Here is a 13,087-nt window from a genome sequence, read left to right as displayed (position 1 = left end):
CCATGAAATTAATAGAAAATGAATCTTCTTACAGATGATACAATGTTATCTAAAAGTTTTATTCTTTCTTGATTTAAGCGAAGAGTGGCTGAATTAACCAAACAACAAAAAGATGCAGCCAGCAATCTTAAAGGAGCAGAAACCAGCCTGGGGCAGACCAGCAGTATGTTGAGTTTGCTGCAGAACAGTAAAGAGGTAAGTTAAAAGTTTCTATGTGTAGATAGCTGAATTTTGAGAGCTTCAGTTGGAGAAAGGAAAATTTATTTTAAGTTGCGTGACTTTATCCTTTTCTTCCTTCCTTGTTCATTAGGAATATGAGAAGCTGGCAGCACAGCTGGATGGGGCTAAGCAGGAGCTAAATGACAAGGTGAACATCCTCTCCAGAGCAGCCAGTAAGGAACCTCTAGTGATAATGGCAGAAGAACATGCACAATCTTTACAGAACTTGGCCAATAAGCTATTGGAGTGAGTACTCATCGGATTATGTAGTGTGCCAATGAGCAGTGAATGATGATCATTAGTTGGATACAATGGGCCTGATTTATTAAAGCTCTGCAAGGCTGGAGAGGATATACTTTCATAAGTGAATCTTTGTGATCCAGCAAACCTGGAATGGATTTCCTAAAAGTAATTTGCTGTTTGATATTGAATGTTTCCAATGTTTCAATCAATCACTTGGTTCACTGATTAAAATGTTTCCTCTCCAGCCTTGAGGAGCATTCACAAATCAGGCTTAATATGTCCTAGGCCATGAATGGGAAGGGGAGGGCAACAGAGGCACAGTTATTAATTGGTTATGTTTAGACTGTAAACCTGGACTCATGGAACATAGCCTTCTTGCTGAATGGTTACCAATTAAATTTTGTGAATATGCAGAACATGGCGTTTAATGGTTCAAATGCTGCCTTCTCTTATCTGTACACTTTTGGGTGTTAAAATTATTACCCTTTATTTTTAAAATTCCAACATATATTGCAGCTTTGTGCAATATATATAGCTGTAGATGACAAATCTACATACATGAGAAGTACAAATAATGGCACAGGAGCAAAGCTGCACACCAAATCTTTATGTGCTGTATATGTAGGAACCTTGCTAGAGATGGCTGATTGGGATTATAAAATGTTAAAGGCAACTGGAGTTCACCTTTGTCTGAAGTGTAATAGATAATGATTAATGTTATCATGTATTTAATTTTACAGAATCAAAAGGAATACCAGTGAGGAGGAGCTGGTTCGTTGTGCTGTTGATGCTTCCAAAGCCTATGACGACATTATAAATGCTGTGAAAGCTGCCGAAGAGGCTGCAAAGAAGGCAAAGTCAGCAGCTGATTCTGCTTTGACAGTAAGTGCTTTGCAAAATTGAATTTGGAATATTTTTAAAAAAAGATACATTCTATTTTTTAAAAATCCACAATGGTTGTTAGAATATATACCAGGGAAATGGAGAATTAGGAAAAACACTGATGCTGTTAGTTCTATACAGAATGTAAAAAGTCCACACATCCAGCCAAGTGACAGTTGGGCCCTCTGACATGGGCCATAAAGTAGCTGCAGCATTTGTACCACACACCTTGCTGGCTAGTTTTTGGCACAAATATTTGGCTCTGAATATTTCCTTTACTGATGCTTAAAGCTTAATGTTTTAAGTATTATAGTGTCACTATCCACATTTTAGTTTCTTACCATAATAAATATTAGGTCAAGGTTAAAGTGTAAATCCAGTAAGTTCCATGTATAGAAAAAAACAAAACATGTCCAGTGGTGCTGTAATGTCTAATGTTTGGGGCAAGATTTTTATCTCCCACTTTTTGCTCCATTAAAGTCAGCATTAGATATGAACTCAGCTCGGTGAATTTAATGTTCAGCAGCAAAAGCGATAAGGCAAGATAATATTTGGAGCATCAGTTCTTAAATATGGCCACAGGGTGGCAGGCAAACAGCTTAGCCAACAGCGTTTTACATATTAAAACTTTTCAGTAAACAATCTTAACTATTAAGAAACAATCATATGACGCAAAGATAATATATGACTTATAACAATAAATTAATTTTGTTGTTGTGACCTATTTAAAAAAAAAATATTTTTTTAATTTAAGAAAGTACAAGATGAAGATCTACCTGCAAAAGCAAAGCAATCTCTTACAGACTCAGAGGCATTATTGGAACAAGCCAAGAAAACACAAACATCACTCAGAGGTATGGCTGAAATATAGTCAGTTTTCAAGATGTGTGTTTTGATTGTATATTTAGTAGATTGCTGTTTTGATTACACATTTACTAGTTAGTTTTATGGCATTTTAGCGATTTAATAGCAATGTCAAACATTGTTTAGAGGTCAACTTTACACAAAGTTAAAATCAAAAGGATGCACAAAAAGGCAAATTATCTGGTCAGTTTTCTATAGGCTGAGATGTATAATATTTATCCATCAGATATACAGTAAAAGGCCTCTTATTGTCATTGCAGACACATCTCACATGGCTGTATCCTATGCATTTTCCCCTTTCATTATTCAATATGTAGTTGGGGTTGCAGGGGTTACAGAGATAGAAGTTGTTGAACCACATGCCAAAATTCAGGGAAGCTATAAAGAAAAGGATGTCAAAAGCTACATAGATCTCCACATGGCTTAGCAGAGTGTATGGCATTTCAAGTGCTTTTATTAGTCATGCCATCTAAGCTTTTCTTCCCAACCCATGAACTGCAAGACACTTCAAGAAACACCAGTGTTCTGCAGAATGACCCTAAGAGAGCTTCCAGGGCTAGTGACTCCATGGGCCTGATTTATTAAAGCTCTCCAAGGCTGGAGAGGATACACTTTCATCAGTGAAGCTGGGTGATCCAGAAAACCTGGAAGACCTCAAAGTCCTTTGCTTTTTTGCTAGCAAATGTTTTGAATCCTGGACCAGATCCATTCCATTCCATGCTTTACGGATGAAAGTGTACCATCTCCAGCCTTGGAGAGCTTCAATAAATCAGGCCCATTACCTCCTGGTCCTCCAGAATATGGCCCTGAGATAGATACCAAGTTCTGGATGTAAGATTTATGCCTTTCTCAAACAGAGCTCATAGAACTCATTACGTTGAAGAGTGTGAAGCATGATAACAAAGGATAACGAAATATTAAATAAAAAAAACAGCAAGCGGCCTCAAAAAGAGCCGGGCAGGCTGATAATATAAAGAAAAGCATCTTAGATCAGAGTTTATTTTTTTATTTCGTCTTTTGCTCCAGTTTTTGTAGATCACCACTTACACACTTGGCTTCTAAATAAAAAATATGTTTTTATCTGTATCTGAAAACTAATGGCCTTTTTAGTGGGTGCTATGTCTTTCTATTTCATGAATTTCACCTGTGGTCCCCTTAAAATGTTAGGTGCTCCCTGTTTGCGATTTGTCGCTTTCGATTACGTCCAGCCAGTCAGAGACTGAAATACGCATTTTAAATTTAAATATATTTCCACTTACACAAGGAATCATAAAAAGTTCACATAACAAATTCACAAGGCCAAAAAGTTACACAAATATTTGAAAACACGTGCATGAAAAACATATAAACCTTAACATATAAACAAAAAGTATAAGAAATACAACAAATGTAATACTAAGTGTTACAGTAAATATACTGCAAAAAGACACAACCTTTCATTTAATAAGTAAGTGTGATTCACATTTTTATACCTAGATGTTAAGCCGGAGCTTGAGGACTTGAAGGACAGATTGACAGAGGCCACGGATAAGAAGAAGACATTGTCAGATGACCTCACAAATGTCCAGAATAGCATCAATGACATCAAAAGAGGTAAGCAGCTATTAAGTATCCATATAGGAGATCTACTTATTTACACAACACACAGCCGAATGTAATATAACTGGTAGTTTTTTTATTGTAATAACAGTCTGGGGCTCTATGATTAAGCCCCAGCAGGTAATTAAATATATCAGAAGGACAGACTGGATTATCTCTGCTCTAAGTGTTGTACATTTGTAGCAGTGTAAAGCTTCACAACTTTTGTGTACAATATAGGTAAGTATGGAACCCTGAGCTTTCCAACATCTTATGCTGGAAGGCAAGAGAGATACAGGACCCTAGAGTGGTTCCAAGAACATGGTACAGACGACAATCGAAAATCCGGCCACCGGTAATCTGGGTCCTTCAGTTTTCCGGCATGAATTTCGGATCGCATTTTCAATACAGGGACTGTAGTACACTGTTTGGCCACTTATGTTTTAATAGCGCTGTTCTGCAGAAACAGCTGTTAGGTCTTGCTTGCTATACTAAATATATGTTGAGACGTCCCTGCTGCCTGCTCTCCGGAAATGTGCCAGATGTCCGGGGGTGCTGCAAGAGGAAGGCTGGCCTGTGTGTGGAGGTAAGTATAACTTTCAAAACTCTGTAATTTTAGAAAGTCCAGCACTCCTCGGGTCCGGAGGTTGCCAGATTTTTGAATGTCAACTGTAGTAGTCAGAGCTAATTATTGTCTGGGTCTGCTTGTTGAATACTTCCTCTGTCAGCCCCTACAAGACTAGTGTTTTAATGGTGTCCATAGCTGATTAGAGTCTTCAGCGGCTGATAAGTACCATACATGGTTTTTCTACAGTTTAGTTTGTGGAAAGAAAGAAAGAAAGAAAGAAAGAAAGAAAGAAAGAAAGAAAGAAAGAAAGGGTGTGTAAAATAGCATAGCTTTGTAGCATTGTATATTTATTTATATCTTTTGGCAAAATAGTATAACTAAAAGTGTGCAGAAATTTAAATTCATTGAAAAATGACTAAATTTCATTTTATTTAAATATCTAGAATAATGAACTATTTCCTAAAATATTGGCTTTGGGAAAGTATAAACAAAATCCTGGGACAGTGTGTTTGTAACTAATTAACCTGTTACTTCTTTTCAGATGATATCGAAAAAATGATCAACAGTGCCAAAAACATAGTTACTGATGCAAACACAATAACTGATGGTGTCAATGATCAATTAAAACCCATCGAAGACGATGTTAATAAACTTAAGGGTACCATTGCAGCAGGACAAAATGAAATGTTCAATGAAGCACTGAAAGAGGCAAGCGAATCTGGTGAGCAAACGCTGAGGAGGAAAAGTTATTTTTTTCAGTTTGCTAAGTTTACTATTTTATTTCCCTAACAACATATTTTATTATCTTATAAACTGCTATAGTTTATTATCTTAAAACTATGTATTTTCATGAATGTAAATATATGTTGCTAATTGCACAAAATCAAAAAGCCTTGATGGGTGGGTGTCCTTCTGATGGAGTGGCCCTTCTTATGCAGTGTGTATTTGAATGCAGCCCTCCCTAGATAACAATCATAGCCTCTATGATTGAAAAAACTGAAATCCAATTGTAAAAAGAGTGGTGCAGGGTCAGACTGGCTGGGGAGAAAAGGGCTGGATGATAAAAGAATTCCCCAAGCTAGAAATGAAGCTGCAGCATCTAACTCGTTTGTGGCGCACAATGAAATCAGAATAAGTACAGAAAAGTAGCCTGCACAATTGTGTATTATTACATAGAAAGGCCAGAGTTTTGCTTTAATTTTAGAACTCCATCAAAGAAATTATGTGGTTCTCATTTCATGGCAGAATTGCTGGGATCTCATCACTGAAATATAAGATTTAGCTGTACTCACCATTTCACATATTGTTATTCAGTGAGTCTGCATGAAATATTATTGCTTCATTGCCACCACATGGAGAGATTCCTAAAACATGATGGTGTTCCATTTTATAGTGTAAATGGACTTTGATTAAGATTGCTCTTGTGTATTTTAACAACTATTACTGATATGCTAAACATTTGGTTTGGTTTATATGTCTTTTTAATTGACAGTGAGTAAACTCAGTGGTAGTCTGCCTGGAGTCTTCGAGACCATGAATCGCATCAATGACCTGATGCCTATAGGAAATATCTCTGAGAGTGTCAGCCGTATCAGGGAGCTGATTCAGCAAGCCCGGGATGCTGCAAATAAGGTAATCCATAATATACAGCACGTGTACTTTATCCAGTAAAGTGAAAAAAAAAATCTATGAATTATGTCAACATACAATATGTATTTTTATCTATATTGGTGACAAATAACATTTATTATTAATGTTGCTATTGTCGTCACCTGTTGTGTTGAAAGAAATTGCTTTGTGATGTACTGCAGTGTGTTACTGCACTCACATTAACATTGGTTTTTCCATTCAATAACTTGTGTTGTAGTAAGGCAACCAGTTTATTTTGGATGAGTTACCAGTCCAGCACAGAATACCATATAGGTACCACTATGTCTGGGTGCCATTCAGAAAAATTGACATTGCATTGATACAACATGCATTGCTATAACTTGCATGTTACCACAACGCAATGGTGTGAAGCCAACCTAAGTAAATACAAATTTTAAAAAATGTCAAACTGATGGTTGTAGATCCTGCTATATTCCTTGATGACTCGGATGACTTGATTCTTCTCTGCTTCCTCTTAGGTGTTAGTACCAATGAGATTTGATGGCACTTCTGGTGTAGAGGTGCGGCCTCCAAGTAACCTGGAAGATTTGAAAGCCTACACATCTCTGTCATTCTATCTTCAAAGACCACAGAATCGAGGAGACCGTCGCAAACGTCAGCTGCCTCCTAACATGTTTGTTATGTACCTGGGCAACAAAGATGTAAGTAGTAGAAAAAAGAAAGTTAGATAATTTAAATGACTTATTTCTTATAGTTAAGAAAACATATATAATATGTAAGTAAAAAGAAAAACATGTCAATGATCACAGGTTGAATTACTACTAAGGGTGTGTGGGCAGTTCACTTAGCGAAATAAATTTTTATTTGCCCTGGGAATGAGAGGCAGCTGTGCTGACCAATCCAATTGGGTGTGAACAAAAATTTCTGTTAGTTTTTCAAAATCTCCTTGCACATGATTGGGTTTTCCTTGAAAAGTAATATTTTACTAAACTTTACCTCCAGAGTTTTAGCCAGGCCATCATCTGCTTTGAGTTTGTATGTTTTCCCTATGTTTACATGAATTTCCTCCCTCATTCCAAAAGCATACTGATAAATTATTTGGTGTCCCACCAAAAATTGGCCTTAGACTATGCTAATGACGTATGATTATGGAAGGGATATTAGATTGTAAGCTCCTCTGAGGGACAGTTAGTGACGTAATATTAGTTCACATGTCAAAGTCAACATGCTTTCCTTTAGTACAGGGGTCGGCAAACTCCGGCCTTTGAGCCCGATACGGCCTAGCCGGTAGATTGTTTTGGCCTAACGCCCCCTGGCCGATCCGGCCTAATCCCGTCCGGCAACCCATGGTGTAACAAACTTGAGCTTGCGGCTTTTGGCCCTCCGTGTGGTAGCTCCCTTCCCTATTTACCGTGGCCAGCGTTAACACTTCCGCTGACAGGGTACATAGGGAACATTCCCTCTCCTCCGTATGCATTGCCGAGGAGAGGGATTTCCCTTCAGGGGGCGTTCCTGGTGGGGGCGGAGCCATTAGGGCAGGACTCGAGAGAGAGTCCGGCCTACTGTGCTCCTGCCTACCCCTGAAATGGCCTACTGGCCAAAAAAGTTTGCTGACCTCTGCTTTAGTAGATCAACCACAGTATTTTTTTAATGCATTTAGCATACTGTGCTTTTAGATTGTTGTCTTCAGTATAGGTATTCAGTTTTTGTATTCTCTTTGTAGCCTACAAAAGATTTCATAGGTCTTGCCGTCGAAGATGATAAACTCAAGTGTATGTACAAACTGGGAAATGACGTGGCAGAAGTCAATGTGGATTCATTTGTATCAGTCAATAAACCAGATGAGGCCATTATGGACAGAGTTGTTCTAGAAAGGTAAGAAAATGTTTTAGTTCTCTGTGCTTTTATAAGTATTACTTTCTAATCCTTACTCAATTTTCACCCAACTTTAACTTGAAGCAAATATGTGTTGATGAAAGCAAAACATAGAAAAACATGATTGGTTCATTTCCCTTTAAGGAAAATTCAGAAATCTAATGGGACAAAATCTACTTTACTATATTTTTTCTAGTAGTAGTATTGTAGTCTACAATAATTTTAATATATGCTTTTATATTTTTTAGGATCTACCAATATGTCACATTAAATTATACAACAGCATATACATCAATTAGGCCAAACCCCGTTCTGAGTTACCAACAAAATGTGCAGCAGGGAACTCTGCTAAACCTCACTGAGGATGACGTTGTCTTTTACGTTGGAGGATACCCAGATGACTTTACAGTAAGTTTACATGACCGGTATGGTTTTTTTCTGTGTCCAATATCACTTGGTGTTTTTTACCTACCAATGGTAGAAAACTTGTTCCAATTTTTTTCCCAAGATTGATATTATATGATCTAACTCTGTTGTTATTTATATGTGAACGGGAAAAAACGAAAAACCTTTGATATAGGTTTTTATTTATTTTTTAGTTTTTTTATTATCAATACATTTTGACTGATTAAGGATTCAGTTAATCATGCTAGTACTTGTAACTTCATGTATATTCACAAAATTAGTTAAGACATAATCAATCTAAATCTTATATTATGGTTATTTTTTAAGCCGTTCTCTGTATTTATATGAATCTTTTATTATGTTTTTTTAAAGACATTGGGCCTGATTTATTAAAGTTCTCTAAAACTGGAAAAGATACATTTTCAGCGGTGAAATTGGGTGATCCAACAAACCTGCAATGAACCTGGTCCAGGATTGAAAACATTTGCTAACAATTAGCAAATTACTTTTAGGAAATCCATTCCAGATTTGCTGGATCACCCAGGTTCACTGATAAAAGTGTATCTTTATGATTTACCAAGTCTTTTTTTTTACAGCCACCAAGAGGATTGAACTATCAAAGATACAGAGGATGCATTGAACTAGATGATCTGAACCAAAATGGGATCAGTTTGTACAATTTCCGCAGGACATTTAACCTCGACACCACAAAAGTACAGCCTTGCAAGAGGTACTGCTGTTATGTAAAATGTATGGCACTGTATGTAACTTTGTATGACAGTATAATAAACAATATCATCCAGGAATCAGTTTTTGTTAAATCATAGATTGTTAAAATACCTAACAGCTTTATATATATGTCTGGGAGTCTGATGAGAAAGGCTTTTTAACTATATTATCTATAGCCTAACATGAATTTGCTTGAGTAAGTAGATAGGTAAAAGTGTACTTAATGTGTACGATCGCAGTTAAGATCAGTATTGGATGCTTCTAAGAACCATCTGAGTTTCTATGAAAAAGCTTCTGATCTCCTTCTAACATGTATCTAACATTCTTCAAAGATGCTTCAAGCTGCATTGCCATGTACATATCCCTAATTCTGTTTTGGAGAGTTTTATGGGAGTTTTAAATATTATATATTGATTTGCTTCTGTTTGCATCAGAATTGCTTTTCCCCCTATACAAGTCAATAGGAATGCAAAAGCAGCTTGCAGCAGATTGATGCAGCTTACAAGGAGGTCATGGCAGGTAAAAGGGAGGAGCTAAAATTACCCATTTATATTCTCTTACCTCTGAATGATATCAGAAGCCTTTCAAATTGATCTCCAATGCACGTGGAATGCACCTGAAAAAGAGCTGACTTGGATTTGACACTGAACCAAAGGTTTTAGAAAATGCATTCTAAAAATGGATGGTAACATGAGACTTCTGGTGTAATTCACAGTAGTTTACCAACTAGTTAGTATCCTATGACAGAACTGGCCTGATTTGTTGAAGCTCCCCAGGACTGCAGAAGATAGAATTTCATAGATAAACCTGGGTCATCCAGTAAACCTGGAATAGATTTCTTAAAAATCATTAGCTTTCAAATATTTTCATTTCTGAACCTGATCCATTCCAGGTTTGCTGGAGCACCCAGGTTCTCCCATGACAGTCTACCTTCTACAGTCTTGGAGAGCTTTAATAAATCAGGCCTAATGTGAAAACATTAAATTCCCTGCATTCTAATGAAATTCATTTTGATAAGACACATTGTGATTGTGCAGCAATTATCCTCACAAAATGCTTTGTGGGTTCTGTGAAACAAAAAACGTCTTTGTACCAGTATCAGTTGTTGTAGGTTATCCATGTACTGTATATGGGTGCCTAGTGTACCAGGCCTCATGTTTAGTGTTCATTACAAATCAGTAGCAGACATATCTTACATACTTGTTTTATCCCCCCCAGTTAACTTATTTCTATTACCATAGATATAAGGAAGAATCAGAAAAAAGTTTCTTTGAAGGAATTGGATATGCCTCCATAGATTACAATTTTACACCTGGAGTTCCACAGTTACGCTATGAGCAAACTCTTCAGACCACAGCAGATAATGGAATAATATTCTTTGCAGAAAAAGAGGTATTTCCTAGACATATCTTTGTATGCTTATATATTCATAGCTGGTAATGGTATTACAGTTTGCTGAAGTAGGATAAGTGGGGAATATATGATTTTTTATTTTTTGGGTTTTTTTTGCAGGACAAATACATTAGTGTTGAAATGGAAGATGGTTATCTTTACATGAAATATAAGCTGGATTCAGGTCCAGTACAAGAAATGAAGAGTACTTTTGAACCTATAAATGATGGAAAGGAGCATGTGGTATGTATTGAATATTGCTTTTCAGTGTGTATGATTTAATAATCCAACGATAATCATTATAAAAAATGTAGGGAATATAATTCATATTGATTTGTGTTGTAGTTTGTGTCCTACTACCCTCTAAACCTACCTGTAAGATTGGTAATAGAATGAAACTATAACTAGAATAAAACCATACAATTCCATATATATATATTTATATACACTGAAGTAAAAAAAAATAACAGGTCAGCATTATTGTTTATTTTCCATCCAATAAAATTTCGTAATAAAAACCATATGGCTAAACTAGAGAACTGTATCCTTGTGTTAAAGCTGTGTGGTTTGAGCCTATTCCTTCCTGCCTCCCCATTCTCAGAAAATACAAATTTACACAAGACTTTGGCAATGGATCAGAGTTGTAGGGAAGGTTGCAAAAGCTAAATATATTTTTCACTTCCACCTGTAAGGAGAACCTGTTATTTTGTGCAACGTATACATTCACTTTGAATTTCGCAGATTATTATTGGTTGAAATAATCCCTTTATTCTATGTCTTCCTCAGATTGAGTTGGCTGTTGGGCTAAAGACTAGATTTTTACGTTTACGTGAAGTAGTGAAAAGCACAACTGCTGTTCCTAATAGTGATTTATTTACATTTAATACTTACTACTTGGGTGGAGTGCCAACATCGCTTAGAGAAAAGTGAGTAAATGCTGTACAGTCATGTCATTCTTTTTTTGTATATTGTGTTTTTTTTTAATATAACACAAAACAAAACAACATAGAAATAAATATTTTTTTCTATTTCTCTCGATTTAGATATGACATAAAAACTCCTCCTTTTCGTGGATGTGTTAAAAATGTTAAGTCTCCACAGAGTAGAACTGAATTCGCAGTAACATATGGAGTCAGTAGGAGATGCTATGATGGCTGGAATGTAAGTTGATATTATTGAAGGTTCTACATGCTAAATGATTCAGGTTTTCACACTGCAAAAACCCAACCACTGGTAATTTCATTCATGATAGTGGCCTGAATAGAGTTTTACATGCAATCATTTGCTGTAAATGAAGACCACCAAACTATGAATTTATCCATGTTAGCATGATGACATCTCACACAGAAAAAGTTCACTTATGCAGTTTTTCTTATCAGCATTAACTCCTTAAAAATGATAATTTTATTTCTCACATCAATCAGTTATGGATACATGTACTGGTTTTGAGTTAACTTTTAATGCTTTAGAGCAGTGGTCGCCAACCGGTGGTCCGGGGGGGGGGGGGGGCGCGCACCGGCCAAAACCACGGGCCATGTTCCCTGAATCTCAGGCTCAGGGAGGTGGGTGGGTTGTGTCACAACCCACTCACTCTCCCATCGCAGGCTCAGATCTGCGATGGGAGAGTGGGTGGGTTCTGGCATCATGACGTTACTCTGAGGGAAATTTCTCTAAGGGTGGTGGAAGTGTTAACGCCGGCTGCGGTAAATAGGGGAGCCACAGCAGGAGGAGGCTCAAGAGCCGCATGCGGCTCCAGTAGTTTGTTTCAGCCTAACACCCCCTGGCAGATGCAGCCGGCAACCTGCGGCCCTAAAGCCGTGGCTAGGATTAGGACAGATCGGCCAGGGGGCATTAGGCCGGAACAAACTACCAGCCAGGCCGTATCTGGCCTAAAGGCCGGAGTTTGCCGACCTTTGCTTTGGGGCATCATTTGTTACTTTTTATTAAAGATTGTAATCATTTTAAAGTGCTTTTTAATAGAAGATTAATATTATTTTTATTATTATTAATATAATACTTTATTGTTTAGATACCTAAATATTGTAATTCAAAGTTGGGTCTAGAAGTGTCCTTTTGTCTGAATGTTTACAAAATACATTGATACTTTCAAGTTTGTTCAGTTCTTAATAAAATTTTACAGCAGCCAAAATTTTAAATTTTATCCTACTAGAGCAGTCTGTATGAGTTTGTATATATTTATATATACATAGTTTCCCCTAGCCTTCTATTAGTGCAGTTCTTAACAGTGATGTTCTCTTTGTGTAGATTGTCCGTTCAGCGGAGTTCTCTAATGGTGGAACGCTGGGTCTGAAACCAGATGGCTTCACTTTCCCAGGTGACTTCCAGGCATCATTTGGTTTCCAGACACCCCAGAGAAATGCTATACTGCTTAGTCATCAGACACAGGTATGTCCTCTTATATCATTCTTTTTTATGTATCCACACCTCCTATTATTATTATTTTTACACAGTGTTTATACAGCGCCAACACATTATGCAGCTCTTTACAAAGTCAGTAGTCATTTCAATAGCTGTCCTTCTAATAGGCTCACAATCTAAGGGATACCTTCCAGGTTGTCAAGTCTTATATAGTTTTTTTGGAATATATTTAAAACCAAACTAAACCTGGCAAACACATCTGTCTGCATTCCATTGCCTGGCCCCACCATCTTTTCCATTTCCGCATGATCTTCGGCCATCTTGATTTGCCATTCCAGGATT

The 13,087-nt window shown here is 37.0% G+C and overlaps 1 protein-coding gene across 1 annotated transcript in view; it reads left to right on the top strand.

Annotated features, from left to right (window-relative positions):
• The window catches only part of LAMA3 (laminin subunit alpha 3), a 119,276-nt gene that overhangs the window by 94,197 nt on the left and 11,992 nt on the right, over positions 1-13,087 (top strand). The window contains exons 51-66 of the mRNA XM_072411311.1: positions 79-195; positions 311-465; positions 1,203-1,344; positions 2,099-2,198; positions 3,685-3,801; positions 4,896-5,075; positions 5,847-5,986; positions 6,484-6,666; positions 7,689-7,840; positions 8,089-8,248; positions 8,842-8,975; positions 10,216-10,366; positions 10,487-10,609; positions 11,153-11,292; positions 11,410-11,527; positions 12,632-12,772. Coding sequence (XP_072267412.1) covers positions 79-195; positions 311-465; positions 1,203-1,344; positions 2,099-2,198; positions 3,685-3,801; positions 4,896-5,075; positions 5,847-5,986; positions 6,484-6,666; positions 7,689-7,840; positions 8,089-8,248; positions 8,842-8,975; positions 10,216-10,366; positions 10,487-10,609; positions 11,153-11,292; positions 11,410-11,527; positions 12,632-12,772 — 2,253 coding nt within the window. The remainder of the gene's footprint in view (positions 1-78; positions 196-310; positions 466-1,202; positions 1,345-2,098; positions 2,199-3,684; positions 3,802-4,895; positions 5,076-5,846; positions 5,987-6,483; positions 6,667-7,688; positions 7,841-8,088; positions 8,249-8,841; positions 8,976-10,215; positions 10,367-10,486; positions 10,610-11,152; positions 11,293-11,409; positions 11,528-12,631; positions 12,773-13,087) is intronic.

This window comes from Pyxicephalus adspersus, chromosome 5 (genome assembly GCF_032062135.1).
Source record: "Pyxicephalus adspersus chromosome 5, UCB_Pads_2.0, whole genome shotgun sequence".
Taxonomy (NCBI): Eukaryota; Metazoa; Chordata; class Amphibia; order Anura; family Pyxicephalidae; genus Pyxicephalus; species Pyxicephalus adspersus.
Note: the sequence above shows the minus strand (reverse complement) of the source record. Positions and strands in the feature narration are given on the sequence as shown.